Genomic DNA, 23,529 nt, shown 5'->3' with positions numbered 1-23,529 from the left:
TCCACACATTCTCCTAGCCATCCATCTGTCCATTTATACCCCCACCTATCCATCCTCTACCTATCCACCTAGCAATCCATTTGTCCATTTATTCATCCAATCACCTATCCATCCATTTATTTCCCAACCTATCCATCATCAATCCATGCAACCTTCTACTTATTCATCAATCAGTCCATCCAACCACTTATCCATCCTTCCATCTATCTACTCATCCATACCCACACCCCATACACATTCACCCACATACATATCTGCAGATATTTCTGCTCCATTCAGTTTGAGAGGCTGGTCAACAGTAACTGGAGACAGGCTGGGTGAGGGTGGGGGAACGAGAGTAAAGTTGCAGGCAGAGACCACCCTCCCCGTTCCAATGGTATAACCTCCCCACCCCCAGCACATCCCTCATGGTTGGAAAGAATCAGAGCAGACAGTCAGTGGGTGGGCCAGTCTGGCCAGATGGTATTTTGGCTGCACAGCTTTTACACACACACACAAACACATGTTGCTAGAACGCTGAACATGGACCGTGCCCCACCCAGCATCCCCAATCCCAAATGCAGAGTAGCCAGGCTTCCAGACATAAATTAAAAAATAAAATTAAATTAAAAAAGAGTTGGTCTCTGGGAGGGAGAGCTCATGCAGAGATGAAGGCAAAGGCCCCTGGGAGCCAGGGCCAAGAAGAAGGAGAATCCCTACCCCTCCCCTCAGGATTCCCCACTCCCCAGGGGCCTCGGCCCTAAGACAGGGTCACTAACGCCAGCCATCAGGCCTCCAACCCCTTAATGTCCAGTCTCCCAACCTATCTGATTTTGGCGCTGGCCCCCATTTTCCCACCACAGCCCAAGGGAATGGCAGGTGGGGAAGGGAGGGAGTGGGTGCAGCCTGCAGGTCTTTAGCTGGCTTCTCCCGGTTCTAGGTCTGGGTCAGGGGACCCCACACACTCCTTGCTGAGCCGCACAATTTCCTGGGACAGAACTTCCATGTCCTAAGAAACAAATGAGCCATCAGGAGTCAGAGAAGGTGGCAGGCGATGGCACCCTCAGCAAGCCTGGGTGTCATCCTTCTCATCCCATCAATGCCCAGCTATGTCTAGCCTGAGACAGGAAGGTATTTGGAGCAGCTCCCAGAGCTCCCAGCAGTGGGCTGGGCTCGGAAAAGGTGTGTGTGGTGTGCGTTGAGGGGGTGAGGAGTGCCTGGAGCTAGGGATATGGACATGGGAGTGGATCATCTGCTCTGTGTGGTGAGGCTGGAGGACATGACCCCTACCCCTGCCAGCTTCCTGTCTCTAAAGGGTGAGCTTGCTTCTCAGAGGCAGGGGCCGGACTTGCATCCTTTCTGACTTCCCCCAGAGATGGGGAAATACTTGGGTGGCAGGACGGGTGAGTGGACACGTGGGTGGATGCATGGGAGATCCATGGTAGGCAAATAGGTGGAAAAATGAACTGTTCAGAGGACAGATGGAGGACAACAGGTAGGCAAGCAGGTCGCTGGGCGGGTGGGTAGAAGGTAAGACAAGGGGTGACTGATGAGTAGGTAAGAGAGAGTGATACATCAGGAAATGGGTGCAGGGGACTTCCCTGGTGGTCCAGTGGTTAAGACTCCACGCTCCCAATGCATGGGGCCCGGGTTCGATCCCTGGTCAGGGAACTAGATCTCACATGCATGCTGCAACTAAGAGTTCGCATGCTGTTCAGAGGACAGATGGAGGACAACAGGTAGGCAAGCAGGTCGCTGGGCGGGTGGGTAGAAGGTAAGACAAGGGGTGACTGATGAGTAGGTAAGAGAGAGTGATACATCAGGAAATGGGTGCAGGGGACTTCCCTGGTGGTCCAGTGGTTAAGACTCCACGCTCCCAATGCATGGGGCCCGGGTTCGATCCCTGGTCAGGGAACTAGATCCTGCATGCTGCAACTAAAGATCCCACGTGCCGCAAAGACCCGGCGCAGCCAAATATTAAAAAAAAAAAAAAAAGGAGATGGGTGCGAAGGCATGGGAAGATGATTAGACGGGTAGCAGGGCAGATGGGCAAATAGTAGGTGGGTTGATGGGAGAGTGGCTGAATGTGTGTATGAATGGATGAGTGGGTGGGTGCAAGGATAGAGGGAAGAGTGAAAGACTAAACTGATAGTGAGTAGGTTGACTGGAGGATGGGAAGATGAGGGGGAAGGAGTGCTTGGTGAATGGGGTGTGTGGAGAGGGGACTGACAGATGACCCAGGGACTATGTGGCTGGAGAGACAAAGGGGTAGGCTGGTAGGCTACACTTGCCTTGTGCAAGTGCATATTCTTGGTGAGCTGTTCCTCCAGCATGTTCTGTAACTTCTTGTTCATCTCCCGAAGGTTCTCGTCGCCTGGCTTCACTAGGTCTCTCAGGACGCTGCCCAGCCCACTACGGTCTGTGTGGCCTGCTGCCACAGACACATCTGCAAGGGCCCAGGCTGAGAATCACCCCCTCGGTCGAGCCGAAGGAGAGACAGAGACAGAGCAGGAGAGAGGGAAACAGAGAGTAAGGGAGAAAAATGGGGGGAGAAGCCATCTAATGGAGGGAGCAGAGGCTTTGCCATGTGAGACGTGGCTTCACTTACTAGCTGTGCAGCCCTGAGAAATGAGGTTAGGAACTAACTCATGGAGCTGGAAAAACACATATGACTGTATGCAAAGCACAGAGCACACAGTCAGCTCTCAGCATGTGTCAACTGGTATTATTCTGATTAATAAGGAAAAAACAGGGAGAGAAGATTTGAAAGAAGGGAACAAAAGAAATTAAAATGGGGGATGGAGGAAGGAAGAGGAGAAAGGAGGAGAGGGGAGGAAGAGCGGAGAGAAGGACCCTAAAAGGGATATGCATCCAGAGAATGAAAATTTCCAGAGGTGGAACCACTTAGACAGTAGGAACACTGAGACAAGATGAAGGGGGGATGGGGCAGAAAGAAGAGAAGGGAGAGAAAGCAGAGGAAGAGACACAGGGAGGAGAAAGGACAATGGGAATGACAGAGAGACACTAGAGAAAGGAGAGTGGAGAGATGACAGAGACTCAGACAGGAGGGAGGAGCCGAGACAAGAGATGGAATACAGAGCAAGACACACAGGTCCTGGCCTGCCTGACTCTTCCGTCTAGCACCTGTGGTCTCGGCAGTAGCTTTGGTGAGTTCCGTAAGGAGAGGAGAGAAGCTGCAGCTCTGGACAGTGGGGAAGGAGGGTGTAGGTGAGGGGCTGGACGAGGGGTGAGGGCTGGGGAGGGGGCACTGACCAATCCGGCTGTCCATGACATAGGTCTCGATGATGGCGCTCTTCCGGCAGAGGTCCTCTGCCATGGACGCGCTGCTCACCTCCAGGTGCTTCACCTGCAGGGTGGCCCAGCCCACCTCAGGCCCTCAACTGCGCATGTTCACCCATGAGGAGGGGCCTGGCCAGATATCGCCCCACCCCCACCCCCCACTCCTGCCACCCCGGCCTCCTCTCCAAGGGCAGGCCAAGAGGGGACAAGCAGGCAGACAGCACCTTCTCCTCCAGCATCCATTTCTCCTGCTGTGTCTCTGCCAGGCGCTGAAAGAGCTCAGCCACTTCCTCATCTGACAGCTCTGCTGGCCGCGGGGGCTGGGCCTGAGGGCTGCTGGATAAGGACTGCGGGGAAGAAGGGAGAGAGGCCAGCCCAGGCTCAGTGCCAACACCCCAGATAGGATCAGGGGCTGAGAAGGAGAACCAAGCCGGGGTGGGCTTTGCCACTGGGGCTGCAGACAAACTGCAGACAAGTCTCGGCACCCTCAGAGACTCTGGATCCCCATTTGCCTTTTAAAGGGGGAGACAGGAACCACTACACCATAGCCTTATTGAGACCATGAAGGGAGAGCCTATAGGAAATGAGCTCTCACTTCCAGTTGACAGGAAAACTAGGGGAGAGAGAAACGAGCTGAATGATACCACTAGGAAGCCAGCAGGAAAATCCCAAAGGTGGGACACTTTATTTAGGTCAACTGGGCTGGTCTCTTCTACAGGTTGATGTCATGAAAAAAAGGGATCACACTAGATTCAAGAGACTTAAGGGACATAAAGCAACCAGATGCAGCAAATGTGCTCTAAAATTGAATGCTGGTTTTCATAAAACCAGCAATAAAGCACATTTTGGGACCAACTAGAGAAATCTCACTAAGGTCAAAGTATTCAAAAAGATGAAAATTTACCAAACTGGGAGGGTAGAGATCAACAGGTTACTTATAATCTTATTTAGGTTTAAAAAAAAGAGCGAGAGAGGTCTAGAAGGGTATGAACTAAGGATTTATAGTGGTGATCTCTGTATGGTGAAGATGTGATTTCTTTGGATTGTTTTAAAAAATCTTTGCTTGTGTTTTTTAAACTTTTCTACAATGTATACATACTACTTACAGAATGATAAAAAGGTTATTTCCAAATAAAAGTGTCTGGCAAGGAAGCTGACACAGACAACAATAATAATAAGTGATAATTATGAGTTGGATAAAAGGATCTCCCACATGGATAATGCACCTACTATGAGCCACATATTTTATAGCACCAGGAAAGGTGGAATTAGCCCACAGATGATGAAACAGAGGGTCAGAGATAATAATTTGTCCATCCCCCATTTAGCAATCTGAATCCAAGTTGGTGAGCTTGAGGAAAAGTTGACAAGAAAATGTGTGTGCTGGGCCCAGAGTAGAAGATGGCTGCAGGGGAGGGAAAAAGGAGGGCCCAGAATTTGGGTAGAAGCTGGGGCTGTAGGTTCTTCCCTGCCCCTTACCCTGGCTGGAACAGTCGAGCTCTCCTTCTCCCGCAAGATCTCGCGGTAGCTGAAGGAGGAGATGCTACTGCTGTCCCCAGTCTGGGTCCGGCTTGGTGAATTCATCTCTGATAGAACCAGCTCCTCGAGCCCTGGGCAGAGAGGGAAGAGAAATCTGAGCCCCAATCCCCCAGGGTCCCAGGGCACCGACTGGCAAGAAGAGGCAGAAATAGATTTGACAGAGACGGAGAGAGGCAAAGAGACACTCAGGCATGGGTAACAGTGGAAGCAGACAGTAGGGTAGGGAAAGGCAGAAACAGAAAAAGGAGCTGCCTCTCTAGGCAAACACACACCAGAAGTGAAACAAAGGTGAAGATGGGGAGAAAGATGGTGATGTGGACACACATGGGCATAAAGTGGCGAATGCACTCAGACTCAGGGTAAAGACAGCTGGAGAGGGCAGAGGGGCACCCCTATGTGCAGAGAAGACCCCAGAGAAACAGCAAGCCAGAGCTGATGATGGAGGCAAACAGAGACCCTGGCTAAGGACACTAGTCAGAGCAGAGACAGAGAGAGAAAAGATGGCGGCAGACTCGTAGCCATGCACGTAAATCTGAATTTCACCTAATGGATGGATAGAATGTATGGCACACAATTTGAATCTTTTTGTTGATCTGTACACCAATCTGTAACAGAACAGAAATAAAAGTCCTCCCTTATAAAGAGAGGTAACTTCAGGAGACTGAGTGCCTCAGCAAGACATTGATTTGGTAAGAGATACACCCGTTTTTGCCATGTCACTTGAAACACAGCCACTAAGCTTGTGTCTCTGTTCTTGCAGCTGCTTCTGGGTGTCAGGGAGGGGGGCTGACACCACAAGCCAAGGATCTCCAGCAAGAGCAGGATGGCTGTGGAGGGACAGGAAGCACGTTTTCTCTCGCTTGTGATATGGGAGATGCACCAGAGCCATCACTGCATCTTATTTATTTAAACATATTTATAGGCCATTTCTTTTTTTAAAAAAAGTCCAAGGCAACTCAAATTTTTCTGTTGTGTCTTCTGCCTTAAGTGGCAAAAATAACATGGATTTTAGCTGCATAATGATCACACGGTAGTGTTGCTGGCTGATTGTAAGTCTGTCTCCCTAGCTCAACAGGGAGCTCCTAGGGGACTGAGACTTGGTGGGGGGCTCCTACCAGGGACCCTGGATGTGAGCGTGAGGGCTCAGTCCATATTTATAGAATGAGAGAATGGATACAAGAGACTTAGAGACTCTGGGTGAGGTGTGGGAGTGTATGAGGGATAGTGGAGAGACAGAGACACAGACGAGAGAGAGAGAAGAGAGACAGAGATAAAGGAACAGAGAGAAGAAAAAGGCAGGAGGAGAAAAGGAGAGAACTAGAAAGAGAAAGCCGGGAGAGAAAGGCAGATACAGAGGTGACATGAGGAGGCAGAGAGAGACAGAAACAGAGAAGAGACACAGCAAAAAGGAGAGAGAGACACACAGAGAGATAATGCAGAGAGAGATAGAGGAAGGAGGGACTTCCCTGGTGGCACAGTGGTTAAGAATCCGCCTGCCAATGCAGGGGACACGGGTTCGATTCCTGGTGTGGGAAGATCCCACATGCCGCGGGGCAACTAAGCCCACGCACCACAACTACTGAGCCTGCGCTCTAGAGCCCGCGAGCCACAACTACTGAGCTCACGTGCCACAACTACTGAAGCCTGTGTGCCTAAAGTCCGTGCTCCGCAACAAGAGAAGCCACTGCAATGAGAAGCTCGCGGACCGCAACAAAGAGTAGCCGCCGCTCGCCACAACTAGAGAAAGCCCGCGCGCAGCAACGAAGACCCAACGCAGCCTAAAATAAATAAATAAATATATTTTTTAAAAAGAGAAAGAAAGAAACAGAGGTGGGACAGATGCAGAGAAAGGGTAAAAGACAGACAAAGTGCAAGAGGGACAGAAGACACAGAAGAGCCCTTCAGAGTGAAGTACAGGGAGCAGCCCCAGCCTTCAGACCCAAGCTCTGCCTCCTCACACCTCAGCCTCCCCTGCCATCCGGGCCCCTCACCTGAGCGGCTCTTGCTATTGGTGAGGATGTCCTGCAACCGCTCCTGCAGTTTATCCGCCCGTTTCCGCTCCAGGTGCAGCTGCCGTTTGAGGTCCTTGAGCTGTGGGGAACGGGGGAAAGATAGGGGCTGAGGCCCGGTGGGCCCACCGGTGGGGGTGGCCACAGGGCAGGAGTGGGCCATGCTTGGACACCTTTCCCCATCGTACCGCAGCACTGCCCTTCTTCTCCAGGATTCGCTGCCCATCCACCGTGTCCTTCACCTCCTGTGGGATAGAGAGAGCACATCTGGTGGGTGCCAGAATGGCTGCATGCAGTGTGCTCCCTCCCTGCCCCATCACTGCATGCTGAGGCCCGGGGTGTGTCGAGGGACCAGGAGGGACCAGTGGGTGACCTGCTTCAGGCTGCTGATGGTCTTCAGGTGGCAGTCCCGCTCCTCCTGGGCCTGTTGGAGCAGATCCTGCACACCCTGCAGCTCCTCTTCCTTGCTCTGCAAAGCAGAGGGCAGCTCAGGCCGCAGCTTGGGAAACCTCAGTCCTCCCACCAGAGAGGAATGCCATCATGCAACGGGCACCTTCAGCTCGCCGGCGTGCTGCTCCCGACACTGCTTGAGGGCTTCCTCTTGTTCCTGCTGCTGCTGCTGCAGAGATTCCTGCAAGACAAGTCCCAGGTCTGGCCACGGCCCCCACAGAGGACGTCACACCCCCCAGAGGACATCACGCCCAGTGAGTGGCGTGAGGGATTGCAGCAGGGCCCCTGCGTATGCAGAGAAGAAACAGAGTGTCACACTGAGGGCTGCGGCATTCACATCGAAGACCAACGTCTGCATTTACATCTTACTTTATTTAATAAAACATAACGTAGCACTTACTGCACACCAGGAATGTTGTAGGGATTTTATATATATTAACTCACTTTATATAACCCTCCCATAACACCTAGACAGCCGGTATTATTGTTATCCCTTTTACAGATGTCAAAAACGGGCCACAGAGAAGTAAATAACTTGCCCAAGGCAAGTTATTTACTTGCCCTGTCTGGGCTAGAAAGCATCCCAGACAGGATTCAAACCCAGGCAAACAACTGGCTCCAGCATGTGTGTTCTTCACTGCTACGTGACACTGCCTCTTATGTATTACCATGAGTTTTCCAGAAAATGGTAGTAAAAGTTCTGGTTGCATCAAAATTAGAATTATTATATTATAATAATTTTCTGACAGAAGTACAATTTCAGAAGGAAGAGGTGCCTTTTCAAATTTGCACATCTGACATTCTGCCTTACTGATTGATGGCCATGGCCTGATCCCCTCCAGAGGGCTGCTGTTGAGCCAGGGGGCGCTGTGGGGATGCTCAAGTCCAGAGCCTCAGAAAGTTCCAGGGCCTGACCACTTCCAGTCCCCTGCTTTGACATGCATACCCCCCAACCAGCCTCTGCACCAACTCACCTCAGCCTCCTTCAAGCGCCGTTCAAACCAGCCCTTGGCTCCATCCATGGAGTGTACCTGAGCTTGAAGTTCTTCCACCGTCTGCTGGAGAGTCTCCAGCTCCCGCGTTCGGGCCTGCAAGAGGGCAGACCCGCAAAGGCCAGGTGGAGGAGCGGGCGCCTCACCCACGCCGTCCCCTGGCCCATCAGCAAGGCTACGCTCCCCATGTTTTAGAGGCAGAAAGGCATCATCACCTGCCCACCCACCTTCTCCTCGCGGATCTGCCCACGCAGCTCCTCCTCCTGCCGCTTCTTGTCTTCATGTAGCTCACGGAGCTCACGCTCATAGCGGGCACGCACCCCCAGCACCTCCTTCTCGTGCCGTAGTCGGACTGCTCCCAGCTCCTCCTTGTGCTGGGACTTCTCCTGCAGCGTCTCCATGGCTAGCTCATCCAGCATGGCCTTCCGCTTCTCAGCACTCTGGCACCCAGGAGAGGGGGGCAGGAGGATGTCAGTCAACCTCCTCCCCCGACGCCATACAAGGCCCAAGGAACAAGCCAAAGTCCACCTCCTCCCCATCCCGACTGAACAGCTAAGTCACTCACCCATCCTCATGGAACTGGTCACTTTCCGTCACCTCCCATCCCCGTGCACTCGCCCACATCACCTGTCCCCCTGCAGACTGGGCCTCCCCCTGTGGTGTTGCCCACCTTACGAGCCTCCTGTAGTTCCTGGGTCAATTGCTCCTTCTCCTGCCCGAGTTCCTGAAGTTGTTCCAGCAGCCGACTATTGGCTCGCAATGATTCCTAATGTGGGGACAAAAAGGGTGAGTTTGATAAAGAGCCCCCAGGAGGTGCTGCTCACCCAGGACATTTCTGGTAGAACAGCTCCCTTAATGCTGGTAAAGTGGGTGATGTTCTATTTCTAGATGAGAAACATGGCAGAGGCTGCTAGCTGCTCCCCAGCATCCATTCTCCCACTATTATTCCGGTTTCTATTGTGGTATCAGAATGGCTATCCTAACTAACTGAAGAGGCTCAGTCTCAAGTGAAATGACTTGGTCTAGGACACACAGGTGCTAATAAGTTCAGGAGTCAGACTGGAACCCAGGTCCACCTGACTCCATGGTCTTCCCACAGCACCTCATGGGAAACTCCACTGAGCCAGGACTAGGGAACTAGGAGGAGACAGGTCAAAGCCAGAGGTGTCACCTGGAGCTGGGAGTTGAGGTCATCTTTCTGTCCCATGAGGTCCTCATATTCAGTCTGCCGCTGCTGCAACTCAGCTGTCAGCCCAGCAGTCTGTTCCCGGAGCATATTCAGTTCTTGGGTCTTTGCTGTTTGGATCTGGAGAGAGTGGTGGTGATGTAAAGTGGAGTGAAAGGGGCCCCAGGGGCCAGTCATGGGGTGTTCCAGGGAGACAGGGAGAGAGGTGAAAGGAGAGCCAGGAGTAGCGAGAGAGTATTTCAGAGAGAAAAGCAGTGAGAGAAAGAGATCAACAGGGGATTGGTAAGTGTGGTATATTCATACAATGAAACAGTACACAGAGAAAGCAGAACAGATCAGTGCTACGTATGGATAAACCTCACAGATATAACGCTTCAGGAAAGAAGCCAGACATAGATTGGGTGTCTGATTCCATTTATATGAAGTTGAAGAGCAAGCAAAACTAATCTATGTTGCTAAAGGTCACAGGAGTGGTTACTTCTGGGGAAGTATTGATTGAGAAGGGGTAAAAAGGACCTTCTGGGGTGCTGAAAATGCTCTATCTTCATCTGGGTGGTGGCTACATGGAGACAGATAAATATACAGACAGGGATAATTCACTGAGTGTACACTTAAGATTAGTACACTTCTTGCACTTTACTGGAGAGAAACTAGAATGCAAAAAAAGCAGGGACGGATGACCAGAGAGAAGAGGGGTGGAAGCCAGCAGAAAGGAGAAGCTGAGAATGAAACAGAAACAGAGGCAGGAGAACAGCATGAGGTCCAGGTTGCCCCAATGTGGATCAAAAGCAGAGGGAGACGGGGAGCTGGGGAGGGATCGGCGCAGGCTCCCACGTGTCCTGTACCTGCTCCAGGGCAGCCAGGCTAGTCCTCAAGGCATTGTTCTCAGCCAAAAGTCCTTCCACTTGTTCCTGCGCATCCGCGCTCTGGATGGACACCTGGCCCCACCCCCACAACGAGTGAGAGTGGGTCCAGAACAGGAGGACAGGACCTACCCGCAGCCAAGAAAGAAAGGACACACATACACACACCCACGAGAACAACGACCGGGGAAGCAGGACCCTGGGGCCTTGCCTGTCTGTAAGATACCCGCTGAGGCTACCCCCGCCCTCACCCCCACCTCCCTGAGCCCGCTCAGTACAATGTACCTGATCCTGTAGGGCCCGCAGAGCTGCCGCATGCTCCAGGAGCTCCCCCTGTCGCTGATCTCTCAGCTCTGCCAGGCTCTGTGGGGACCAGGCCAGGGGAGCCCATTCCAGACCTCAGCCTCCCCCGGGGTACATATGACCACACAGACTCCCCCTCTGACCACCTGGCAGCATGCTGCCAGTACTTGAGGGTCTTGGACTACCCAGCCATCAGAGATCTCAGGCTCACCCAGACTCTTGGTCATTATCCCCAGGGGGCCTCACACACCCCTGTATCCCAGTTCTAAGCACCTCAGAAACCACCTAGGCTCCTGGGGATTTCAAATTCACTCAGCCCCCATCCATAAGATGATCTCACACTCACCCAGATTCCAGCTCAGAGGCCCCAGGATTCTCAGACACACTCAACCCCCAGGGACTACAACTTCACCCAGATTCCTGACCCCAACCTCCAGGGGTTTTAGACACATGCAACCCCCATGTCTCTAGTTCCCAAGACTCTCAGACCCACCCAAACTCACCACCCCAGATCCTATAGGTTTCAAACTGATACAATCGTGTAGTTTCCAGCTCCTGGTGAGGTCTCAGACTGATACCTCACCTGCCGCTCCTGTCCCCAGTCTCTGGGGATCTTCACACCCAGCTTTACCCAGACTTCTGTCCCCAGCTCCTAGGGGCTTTAATTAGACCCACAGACCATCATATCCCCCAATCCAAGGGACCTGAGACTCACTCACTCTAAGGGGAAGGCTGGAGGCTTTAAAGTCACCCAGCCGCCAACCCTTAGGCGCCTCAGACCTACCTAGACTTTTGCTCCAGTCGCTGGATGTCTCAAACTCACCAGTTTTTTATTCACAGCCCCCAGGGACCACCAACTCACATGATCCAACTTCCTAGGTGTCTTAAGACCCAAACCGGCCCCCAAGCTTTGAGGGTCTCAAATGCACTCAGCCTCCAGGCCCAGCTGTCTTACCCTTGAAAGTCTTATATCTACCCAGCCCCCATAGGTCTCAAAGTTACCCAACCTCCAGGGAGTTCAGACTCACTCCAAACTCCTGGTCCCAATCCAGTGACCACAGATTTCTCCAGATTCTTGTCTCTAATCCCCTGGAGTTTCAGATTCATCCAAACTTGTGGCACATAGGCCCCTAGTCCTCAGCCCCGCTGAGATCTTTGATTCATGCAGATTCCTAGCCCAACTCCTATGGCTCTCGGGGTTCCCTAGTTCCCATTTTCTTAGCTCCTAGGGGGCCCAGGACCCATCCAGTCCCTATATTTCCAACACAGGAAATATCAGACTCCCCAACTAGCCTCCGTAGACCTCAGAGCTCCCCGGACTCCCAGCCCTGTCCCTATCCCAGTGATCTCAGAACCCAACCCCTCACCTGATTGGCAGCCTCAAGTTCCTGCTGCAGCTTCTGAGTTCGAACCAACTGGGCTTTGAGATCAGCTTCCTTCCGCTGTTGTAACTCCTCAATCTTGTTCCTGGGGGTGATTGGTGGGAGGGAGGAGCACATTGACCACAGACTGAGGCCCAGTCTCCCAGCTCTGCCCCTGTGATCTTCGGTTAATCCTGCTGGGCACTGCCCCATTGTCCACCAATATCCTCAACCCTGGTAGTTACCGGCTGTCATTGAATAGCGTCTCCTTTTCTGTCTGCAGACGGCAAAAACTGGACACAGAAAGACAGACATGTATGGGTCCGTTCCACAAGTCAATCCCCTCCCTGGTCCCCCAGACCCCTTCCCCACAGCTCTGGAAGAAAGAAATTTACCTTTCTTGTTTCTTTTTCAGTTTCTCGGCGAGCTGGGGTGGGGCAGGAGGGTACAGACAAGTGATAAGAATGAGAATAATATTAATAAAGACAAAAATTAACTTCATGTTTACAGACACTTCCTACTAAGTCCTTTATAGAAACTGGAATTTACTTTTGTTACCTCGTGGAATCCTCAAAATAGTCCTGAGAAGTGAGCACCACTGGCTTTACAAATGGGAAGCTGAGTCTCAGAAGGGTTAAATAATTTGGTTGTGCAGCTGGTCGGCAGCAAAACATGACCTCTACCCAGCTCCTCAGGCTCCAAAGCCCAACATTTATGCCTCCAACCTACCGACCGATGGCCATGTCATAGAATAGCTAGGCTGGGAGGCCTGGAAAACAGGATCATGATTGGCTGCCTCACCACTGGGTCTCAAGTTCCTAAGATAAGAGCCAGGGATCTATAAATGCTTGGATGGATGGACGGATGGATGGATGGATAGATGAATGAAAAAGCAGAGATCGTAGGACCCAGAAGGATGGGATGGGGCCTGCCATGCACAAGACATAGAAGGACCACATTAGCCCATTTCATATTGAAAGCAAATCTGAGACATAAATGTGAGTCTCTCCATTTCACAGATGACAAGACTGAGGCTTTGAGGAGATACTCTGCCCCTCTACCCTACCAGGGGAAGCATGGCAGGTGGGGAGTGGGTGGGGCAAAGTCCAGGGAAAGCTCAGCAGCCCCACCTTAGCAAGTTCTTCCTGCAGCCTGGATGTTTCAGCCTGCTTCAAGGTCTGCTGGGAAGGATGAGGGAGGGAGTTGTTATCAGCAAGGGAGGAGGTAAGGCCTGTGCCTTTCCCTGCCCTCCTGCCTTCCTAATCCATCAGCCCACAAGATGGTGATGTCACAGATATCTCTGTGGGACCACAGGCAGAGCTAGGGCATCTGCCTGCCTCCTGGCACTCCAGCCCCAACAGACCCAGATTCACCTCCAAGCCTTGCAGTTGCTCCCAGAGCAGTCTCTTTTCCTCCTTCTCCATTTCCCATTTCAGCTTCACTTCTGCCAATGGCATGGGGACCAGGACAGGGGAAGCTGGGCCCCCCAGGGGATCCCCTTGATCCTCACTGGCAGCTGGGGACCTCCCAGCCTCTTTCCCGTAGCGTTCCTGCAGGGCTGGTGAGTAGAACACAGACATATGATGGATGAGGTAGTCTCAGAAGACCCCTGACACACCTCAAATAGAAGAACTGGCCTTCAACCCCTTAGGTAGCAGAAACCCTGCCTCAGTGGTCATAAGCCTACAAAACAAAGGTTCACCCCCACCTCTCACAAATCTTTTAAGCCCCACCAACCACGGAAATCCTGTCTACCATCAAATCAGCCCAAGAGGGCTCCCTGGTGGCCCCGTGGTTGAGAGTCCGCCTGCTGATAGAGGAGACACGGGTTCATGCCCCGGTCTGGGAAGATCCCACATGCCGCAGAGCGGCTGGGCCCGTGAGCCATGGCCGCTGAGCCTGCACGTCCGGAGCCTGTGCTCCACAATGGGAGAGGCCACAGCAGTGAGAGGCCCGCGTACCGCAAAAAAAAAAAAAAAAAAAAAAATCAGCCCAAGGTAATTTCCCAAGCCCCACCCCCATCCCCAAGCCCCACCCACAGCCCTCCATTTACAGCTGAATCCTCCTATAACATCTAATCCCCAGCCACATTCTACGAAGTCTCCTTCCTGATCACCAAACTACCACCCACCACCCCACAAGCCCAGCTGCTCTCCACAAGTCCACCCATCAGGACACTCACTCCCACACTTTATCAAGCTTTCTTTCAGCTTTCATCCCAGACCCCACTGACAACTTGGGCTCAGAATCTTCCTAACACTCCTTCATTCACTTTCTCCATTTAGCAAACACCTCCTTTCTGATGTTCAATCTGCTTATCAGTAATATTTGCTAGGTACCAGGTGCTGAACTAAACTCAGAAATATATCACCTCTTATCTCTACTACAATTTTCCAGGTGGTGGACATCACTACATGCACTTCGTAGATGATGAAGCTTTGGCTCAGAGAGGTGAAATGGCTTGTCCAAAATCATACACTGGTTCATGGCAGGGCCAAGCCTGATTCTGAAGCCTTTTTCTTCCCCCAGGGAAGACAACATCTTACTCAAGCCCCAAGGTCCCCACATCCCCAGGAGGGTCTCCATGCACCTGCCACGTTCTTCTGCAAGGCTGTGTTCTCTGCCTGCAGTCTCAGCAGCTCTCCATCCACAAGGCTCCCGGCTTGGGCAGCCCCTGCCCTGGCAGCCCCATCCTTCAGTTGCTGGTTCTCCCGCTCCAGCTGTTCCATCTGGCTACAGAGCTGAGCAGGGGACAAGTGAGGTAGCAGAAAAGCAAAGAATCAGAAAAACATCTGCTGAAATATACATAGCATTTGGCCCATGTACTTTACAATTCATTTAATTCCCATAACGCCCCTGTGATGTAGAGGCTCTCATTACTCATTATCCCCACTTCACAGATAAGGACACTGAGGCACAGATGTTAAACAACCTCAAACTCAAACACCTGTTAAGTGACAGAGACATGGAAGATGGAGAATACTGAGAACAATTTTCCGCTTGCCCACTTTCAACCTCACAGTCGCAATCCAAGACCTCAGGATCCTCTGGAAGTTGCTGGTCCAAGATGTCAGCATCATGGATAGCCCCACTGCCAGCCTTCTTCTGTGGAGGGGTCTGCGTCTGGGAGCCGAGGCACCACAGACAGCTTTCAGAGCATTTCCAGGGTTAGCACTGCCCATGGCTCCCTCTCGTTAGCCCTTGGAGAGCCCGTGGAGAGGAGTACAATGCAAATAAAACTAAGCCAGCCCCCTGCTCAACTCCTGGAGAAAACACAGTTCACACAGCAGACCTGACAAGATCCTTTGTCCCCATTTTCAGATGAGAAGACTGAGGCCCACAGAGAATTTTTATTTTATTGCCTGGGATATTTTCTACCCAGAACACCATTCCTTTCATCCAGTTCTTCACATGACTGACTTTTTTGCATCCTTCAGTGCTCTGCTCAAATGTTACCTTTCAAGTAGTATCCCCCAACAAAGAAATTCCAATACTCTCTAGCACAGCATTCTGTTTGCTTCTTTATTACCTAGCATGAATCGCAATTAAATTTACCTAATATGTTCTTAGTTTCTTAAATCTCTGAAAATGTTTGGATCATAAATTGTGATTCACAATTAAATTTTATTTTGTAACGTAAGTCACAAGCATAGATTCGGAAGCCAGACTGCTTGGATGTGAATTTCTACTCTGCCATTTCACCTTGGCACAAATTACTTCATCTCTAGGGTGCTCAGTTTTCCCCATCTGTCGAATAGGGATAGTAATTATATCTCATCGGTTTGCTGTGAGAATTAAATGAGTGAATAATGTAAAGCACATCAAACAGGACCTGGCACACAGTAAACACTATGTAACTGTCAGCTATCAGTGCTATTATTATTATTTGTTTACTATGTTATCACCTTTTTACCCATCCCACCCCCAGAATATAAGCTACCCAAGAGGGAGGACTATTTTGTACTGCTCACAACTATTTCCAGAACACAGAGCACATAGTGGGGGTTCAATAACTATTTGTTGAAGGAACAATTGAGCTGAAATATCTTGGCAAATAAGTGGTGGAGTCGGGCCTGGAACTCAGGTCTCCCTGTGAGCATTTCTAGCTTCCAGGAGGAGGAGGGGTAGTGCGAAGGAGGTTCTATACCTGGCTCAGTGCCTAGCCCAGGGCAGGTGCTGAGAAACATGAGCTGGGTTTATAGAGGAATAACTGCCCCTGCCTCGCCCGGCAAGAACCATGATACCACTGAGGCCAGAGGCAGGAAGCAGTGAGAAGTGAGGCGATGAGGTCAGCTGTTATGTGAGCACCAGGGGTTCTGAAATTTCGGGGACAAGGACCCACTGGGAGGTGTTGTCTAAAGAAGCAATGTGGTAAGACCTGCGGGTCAGGACAACCGTTATGGCTTGGTCTGGTAAAAGAAGCTAGAAGTGAGGAGACCAGCGAGGAGACTGTGGGAATAGAGGTGGTAAGGGCTGAGGCAGGGCAAGGTCATAGGATGGATATAAAACGTTTAAATAGTCAAGAAATATTTTAGAGGGAAAATGAATTAATAAAAGGATACTATCAGTAGCTAACACCTACATAGCTGATACTATGTGCAAGGCTCTGTTCTAAGTGGTTTATAGACATTAACCCATTCAATCCTCACAAAAGCCCTGCCAGGCAGGTACTGTCATTATCATCTTTTCCATTTTAAATATTTGGGAACCAAGAAACAGGAAGCTTAAGTGACTTGCTCAAGGTTACAGTTAGTAAAAGGCAGAGCCAAGAGTTTAATCTAGGCCTCTGGCTCTTAACTACTACTTACTAAATTGCCGCTGGTACCTACACAAAGGTTGTGCTTTTGGTTTGTTTTCTTTTTTAAGGTTTTGAGCCCTACATTCTCAGGTAGAGCCTTGGAAATACCTTTTTTATTGCTGTGAAACTTTTCCCCTTAAAACACATGAAAAACTTAGAAAAGGGAAGCAGCTCGAACATCTTTCCATCCCATACTAAGCATAAGAATTTTACCTAAGACCTCCCAACAACCTGGGGCTCCATAGCATCAGCCCCAAAATATACACAAGGAGACTTGAAGCTCAAAGGAAAAGAGTGACTTGGTCAGGAACCAGCTGACCTCATGGCTTGCAGCCTTCTAATCCCAGCACAGTGGGTGGTCCCATCTGTCAAATCACTGCCCCCCAACAGAGATCGAGGCTCTGTTTCAGCACCATGGACAGTGACCCAGGGCCAGTCTCTGTCCAACCACCCTCAGCTGCCCTCCGGCTTCAGCCCAGGTGGCCCCTACCCCTTGGACCCCCCTCAACTATCCAGGGCACCAGCACCTTGCTGAACTCGGCCATAAGCGTGCTGTTCTGCAAACGGAAGTCCTCCTCCTGGCTGTGCAGCTTTGCCTGCAGCATCTCATTTTCACTCAGCAGCCCCTCGACTTCCTGCAGTGGCAGATGTGGGCCAGGTCTCCAACAGGGGTAGAAAGGATGGGGCAGTAGGGCAAAGAAACAGAGAGAGGGAGAAAATGACATTGGGGGGAGAACATAGGGTACAGAGAATGAGATGGGTGAAATCAGGAGATACAGGGGGAAAGACAGACATAGGAGGGATAAAAGAGGAGATAAGGAGGGAGAGAGAGACATGGGGTAGAGAGAAGGGAAGACACAGAAGGAGAAAGGGATGAGGGGAGACAGTGGGAGGAAAGAGAGGGGTATATAGAAATAGGGAAGAAAGGAAGCAGAGAAAGATGGGGAAAGGGGGTTAGATAGGGAAGGAGAGGGATGGGATGGGAGAGAGAGAAGAAAAGAAAAGGTAGGACAACAGAGAGATAGGAACAGAGAGATCAACGGAGGGAGGACAGAGAGAGGGGGTCAGGGAAAGAAATGAATCAGGAAGAGAAAAGGGAACAGGAGAGAGAGGAACGGGGAGAGAGAAACAGGGGAGAGAAAAACAAGGAGTCAAGAGACAGAAAGAAAGGGAAAGAAGAAAAGAGAGACAGAGATAGGTACAGGTGGGGGAAAGAAAAAGAGAAGGCTGGGGAGAGAAACAAGAATCCGAGAGGAACAGAAAAACAGAGACAGAGAGAGACTCAGAGAGGAGGACACAGAGAAAGAAAGGGAGAAGGAAAGACATACAGAGAGAGGTGGAGTGAGAGACAAAACAGGAGAACAAAGATAGACACAAAAACACATGGCAGGGAAGTAGTCACAGATGCAAGCACACACACAGAGAAAGAAAGGCCAGTACCAGGAGATCCCAGCATACAGAAATATCCCCTCTAAGACAGTCTCCCCGACACATTTACCCGCCAGGGGTCCCCTTACCTGAGCTTTCTTGCTCTTGCTCAGTGCCTGAAGGTGAGGGAGGTAAGAAGAGAGATAAGGTGACCAGAGATGCACTCCCTCACTAGGGTATGGAGATATTGTGGCAAGTGTCAAGGGGGGACAATGATAACAGGGGGTGAGGGATGGGGGTGTCTTTAACCACAATTTGTAGCCCACAGGAATGATGGAGTGAGTGAGTGGGTGAGTGAGGAGCACCCTGCTTACATCCTTTCCTCTAAGCTCTTGAGGCTTTTCATGGGTCTTAGTATTTAACCCTTCATAGGCTGGATCTCCGGGCTCAGAAATTATGGCTTCACTGTTCCATCTGTCCAAACACATCTATGTGGATCCCTCCCATGCACCGTGGAAACTGCTGTTCCCCTGCTGGGCAGCTGAGGGCATTGCCAGGTTGGGAAATCAGCACCCCACCAAAGAGAAGCCTAGATTTCTGACTGCCAGACTTTTCTGCATTCTGTATTCCTTCATCTAACAAATATATATGGAGAACATACTGCATATAACATTGTACTATGCATGGGGACAGAGCAGTGAAGAAAGAGACAAAGGAGGGCCTTGAATGCCTTGAGAGGCCATGATAGGTTATATGCTATCTCATCTTCAAAGGATTTGAGAGGTAGGTTTAGTGTCACTTTACCAACAGGACCAGGACAGGGGTGGGGAAAAGGAACACAAGGCAGGAGTATGAGTGGGGACAGGAAGCAGATTCAAGGCAGATTTACTGATAGATTCGATTATTTAGTTAGAAATCAGTGAATGAGAATGAGTAATTGAAATTAAAAATGAATTAAGAGTAAATGAAAATTAATTAATAAATTAAGCAGACCTAGATAAAATTACCAAACAAAGGAGACTTCCATGAGAAATTTTTGAATGACTAGTGACAGCATGTAACATTAGGTCTGGTTCACTGTAGGTGCTCACTGGACAGAGGAATGAGTCAGATGGCTACAGGGAACACACGGGTGGGTGAGTAGGTGGAAGGAGGTACCTTCTGAGCTTTGCTGAACTCCTTATCCAGGTAGGCGACCTTCTGTCGAAGACTGGTAAGTTCTGGTGTGGGGAAAGCAGGGAGTCTCAGCCTCAGTCAGTGGTAAGGAGCTGAAAGGTCCTCCTGCCAGGCCTCTGAGACTTTTTTCCCCTTGGCCTCTGTCCTCCAAAGCCACCCCCATCTAATGAGACCCTCTTGGCTCACCAACACCATTCTTGCGTAGTTCATCTGAAAGCTGGTAGTTGTTAGTCCGGAGTTCTAGGAGCTGAGCCTTAGGGGAAAGCAGGGAAGGAAATGACTTGGCAGGAATGTGCCCCCTACCCTCATGAGGAGAGAACCAATCCTCTGAGCCCTACAGACCCTGCTGCCCTCCATGCGCCTCTTTAGTCACTCCTAAGACCCATGCCTGCTGCATCCCAAATGAGTCCAGCCACTCAGCCTGTCCCACCTTCTCCAGTTCTACTTATATAAACACAGCCAGCCTCACCTGTCTCCCTGCTGCCTCCATATCTCCCCTTCCAATCCAGCTATGCCCTCAGGCCATGACAGAGTGCTGACCCAGTCAGTCTCTTGCTCATGTGTGTTCCATGCCCAAAGGATAAAGTCTGCCTCTTCATCTGGACTGGCCTCGTCACACGCTAAACACTGTTTTGTCTTCTGTCAGAGGTGTTGTCTATCCTCTTGGCCAGAGTAGGGGGCAGGGGATTGCCTTCCTCCCTCTTTCCCAAGGGAAGAGGGCCTGGTATTATGACCAATTTCACTGAGTAAAAGGGGGCTGCCCAGGGTCCCCACCCCCAAGGCTCTCAAAATATGTCCAGACCCCTTTCAAGAATTGAGGGAAAGTGAAGTATGGGCCATTCCAAACAGCATATCCCTACCTACCAGCCCTGTAGAGTGCTGAGGCCAATTCTTCCCAGACCACCATCCCTTACCCCACCAGGACCTTACCCTCTCTCCCATGGCACCAGCCTCCATCACTGGGTGGTCTGCTAAAGGTGAGAGGGCTTGGCCTCTACAGAATCTTTCCTGCCCCTGTCCTCTCCCAGACCCAGTAATCTGTCTTCCCCAGTCTTGATCCAGTTGGAACACCCCTGGCACCCACTTACAGTCCCTATCCATCAGAGCCCAATGGTTTTCCCTTCACTCATGACCAATAGAATCAATCTTCCTCATTCAAGGATCCCCTATACCCCTCAACATCTCCCTAGTCATAATCCAATGGGATGACGCTATACCCTTCAGGGTTTTTCCCCCAAAAGGCCTTGGGTGGGCCAGTTGGATTACTCTTACTCACATGGAATACTTTGCACAAGTTACAGGGGCCTTCCCCTTTTTTGGTCCAATTATCTCACTCTTCCACCCTCAGGGTCCCTCGCATAGCGACAACCGGTTTCCTTCATTCAAGGATGAATGGATTACCTGCTCTCACTCCAAGTTCCTCCTGTCCTCCCACAGGACCCTACGCAGGGTTTCCCCCTTTCAGAGTCTCCACACAAAATCCAATGGTCTTCCCCAGTTAGGAATTCTCTCAACAAGGGCCCACTCTGGCCTTTCATCCATCTCAGAGTCCCCCCAAAAAGAATCAAGTGGTCACAGTACTCAGTCAGGGTACCTCTCCACAGACCGGTGATTTCCCCTCCACGCGGTCCAAGGTATCACTCTTTCACCTCCTCTGGTCCTCTCTCCAACAAGGATTAATCGTATTACCCATTCAGGGCCTTCTTCACCCCACGTCTAATGGGATCACCCGTAATCACCCAACGGTACTGCCCTCTCTTGGGATCCGCTACCACCCCTCGCACAGGAGCTCCACCTCCCAGGAACAATGACATGTGGGGTCTTTCCCCAGTCCCCTGACATAGTGGTATCTCCCACAAAAACGTCCACCTCCCACCGGTAATGGTATTGCCCTCTCCAGGGCTCCCCCCACCATGAAGCAAACAGCCCAACGCCCGCTTCCTTCCTCTCCAGGCAAAATGGTTTCGCCCTCTCAGGATCTCCTCCCCTCAAAGCCCAGCATTACCGTCGCCCACCCAAGGTGTCCCCCGCACGGGCTCAAAGGTCTCGTCCCCTCCAGGTCTGAGTAAGGTATCGCCCACGCTAGGACTCTCTCTTCCGCCCACAAGGCTAACAGAATCCATCCTCAGAACCCAACAGTATCTCGGAATCCAGTAGTCTCACCACTCGGAGCCTCAGTTTCCCTTCTCCAGACCAACCCCTTAGGCTCAAGGTCCATCCCAACCAACCCCTGCTCAAAGCTGGTGGCACTATCTTTCTCCTCCCCGCCCCCCCGTCGCCTAGCCCGGTAGTCTTTTCCCCGGCAATCGGCACCTGCATCCGCTGAAACTCCTCCTCAGACAGAGCTTGCGCCATGTTCCTCCCCCCCCCACCCCCCCACGAGCTTTCTGCACAGACGCAGTTTGTCCCTCCTGTCACTAGTATTAAGGTCGGACCAAACCACTAGGCAGGAATAGAGGGGGAGGAGTCTACTCCGGAAGTTCAGCATTTTGGAAAACGAGAGAAGAGAAGGAAACTGACAGGTTAGGTGAATTGCAATGTAATATTTTACCAGAATCAAGGTCATTTGTTCTGGCTTCTGAGCTCTCATAGACTACTCATTGTGATGAGAAACTATGGCATCCCTGTGTCATGGGTGGACTCGTCGCTAGGGAATGCGTTTGCCGACCGAAAATCACGCTTCCGTGGTACTCCTTTAAGGAGAACGGTTGGCTTTACCGTAGAAAAGAAAGCGGAAGCTTTGCGCACGTCTTGTTCCCGCCCTCCACTGAGTGACCCCAAAAGGGAATTTCTCTCTGGTGAAGCCGTTGGCGTTTTTTTTTGTTTTGTTTTGTTTTTAAAGATTTGACGCTGATTTTCTTAACATGATGCTGTTGTTAGGTAAAGGGCCTAGCCACCAATAAATTTAAAATAACTGTGAGGAAAGAATGGCAGTGACTCAAACGGGAAAGCTGCATTTAAAAAACAAAAATAGGATGACGAAACACCGGGAACAATCAAATAAGTATTAAAATGCATTATAAGCCTCTCTTGTGCTTACTGGCCACCTCTGCAAACCCTGCCACCCAAACAGTAGTTTTTATGTGGGAAAGAAAAAAATTAGAAAGCATGTTTAGCAGCAACATATCTTTACTAGGATACACCCTATTTTCTTTATTTTTTGGGGGGGAGGGGGGAGAAACTTAATTTTGATGCTATTTTAAACGTACAGAAAAACAAGAATGGTACAAGGAAATTCCCTGTACACTTTTTCCAGATTCATCAATTGTTCACATTTTGCCACCTTTGCTTTATCATTCTCTCTCTGTCTCTAAATATAAAAATTTTGAACCATTGGCTTCAGCATCCATCGATTATACAGGCTCCGGACGCGCAGGCCCAGCGGCCATGGCTCACGGGCCCAGCCGCTCCGCGGCACGTGGGATCCTCCCAGACCGGGGCGCGAACCCGGTTCCCCTGCATCGGCAGGCGGACGCGCAACCACTGCACCACCAGGGAAGCCCCATCGATTATTTTCTAACACCAACATTCCTTTGATACTTGTTACTCTTCTACTGTAAAGAAGAGCTTTCTCTTCTTCCCCATTTATGTGTTTATATCTGTACAGATTCGTGTTCTTATTTTATTCAATAAATTATAATCAATCACTATCATTATTTCCTTTGATGCTCAAATTGTCCCAGATTTGGCCAGTGGGAGCTCCAAGTTGACTTTTGTGTCCCTTTGACATGCCCCCATCATTTTTTTTAACGCACTTCCTTTCTGGCATTACAAGATGCTTCAGACTCAACATTATTCCTTTTCAGCCCCAATTGAGAAGGTATTCATTGCTACTAGGGTGTAATTGTTTCTAGGCCCTCTCAGTGTACAGAGCTAGAAAATACATGTATATAGTCTAATCCATGTAAACACACATCTATATTTATATATTTTGCTATAGGTATATATACTTTAAAAACGTAAGTACACTACTAATACCTTCCATTTCAACACAACAACACAAGATTCATTCTAGTTTCCTCACTTTTCATATTTGTAAATCCCTTCTCCAACAGAAAGAAACCTAGCTCCCAATATCCACAATAAATTTACTTATTTGTGTAATCATATAATACACATTAACTCCAGAATTGCTAACCTATAAAACTGTGAAAAACAAATATACCAACTACAGGTCAATACCTTTTTACAGCTTCTTTTGTCTT

General features: G+C 50.4%; 1 protein-coding gene across 4 annotated transcripts; it reads right to left on the bottom strand.

Moving 5' to 3' along the window:
• Positions 1-437: 437 nt before the first annotated feature.
• On the bottom strand, positions 438-21,706 carry GRIPAP1 (GRIP1 associated protein 1). 4 transcript variants are annotated; one of them, XM_024116903.3, is made up of 26 exons: positions 21,638-21,706; positions 19,511-19,577; positions 19,307-19,368; positions 18,298-18,324; positions 17,308-17,415; positions 14,573-14,723; positions 13,356-13,540; positions 13,113-13,163; positions 12,378-12,409; positions 12,228-12,275; positions 11,989-12,088; positions 10,604-10,681; positions 10,301-10,393; positions 9,441-9,575; positions 8,940-9,035; positions 8,497-8,709; positions 8,252-8,365; positions 7,381-7,458; positions 7,201-7,296; positions 7,016-7,072; positions 6,810-6,909; positions 4,759-4,889; positions 3,504-3,626; positions 3,253-3,346; positions 2,271-2,425; positions 438-988 (listed from the first exon to the last, which is right to left on the bottom strand). In XM_024116903.3, exons 1-26 carry the CDS (start codon positions 21,677-21,679, stop codon positions 896-898), a joined length of 2,529 nt encoding a protein of 842 aa, XP_023972671.1. In that variant the 5' UTR covers positions 21,680-21,706; the 3' UTR covers positions 438-895. The 4 variants fall into 4 exon arrangements, with proteins under 4 accessions (XP_023972671.1, XP_007120983.2, XP_028338392.1 ...); XM_007120921.3 differs by having other exon boundaries at positions 13,113-13,160; XM_028482591.2 differs by lacking the exon at positions 2,271-2,425.
• Between the last annotated feature and the right edge of the window lie 1,823 nt (positions 21,707-23,529).

This window comes from Physeter macrocephalus, chromosome 21 (genome assembly GCF_002837175.3).
Source record: "Physeter macrocephalus isolate SW-GA chromosome 21, ASM283717v5, whole genome shotgun sequence".
Lineage (NCBI taxonomy): Eukaryota > Metazoa > Chordata > Mammalia > Artiodactyla > Physeteridae > Physeter > Physeter macrocephalus.
The sequence above is the reverse complement of the archived record's forward strand: the minus strand, read 5'-3'. Positions and strand labels throughout refer to the sequence as shown.

Bases quoted from the DNA above. Each gene is read 5' to 3' on its own strand.
- GRIPAP1 (XM_024116903.3), bottom strand. From the start codon at position 21,679: ATGGCGCAAGCTCTGTCTGAGGAGGAGTTTCAGCGGATGCAG. The intron at 17,416-18,297 runs GTAAGGGGACCC...CTGCCACTGCAG, and splicing joins GCAAGAGCAAGAAAGCTCAG to GAAGTCGAGGGGCTGCTGAG. The intron at 7,459-8,251 runs GTGAGTTGGTGC...CTTGTCTTGCAG, and splicing joins GGCGCTTGAAGGAGGCTGAG to GAATCTCTGCAGCAGCAGCA.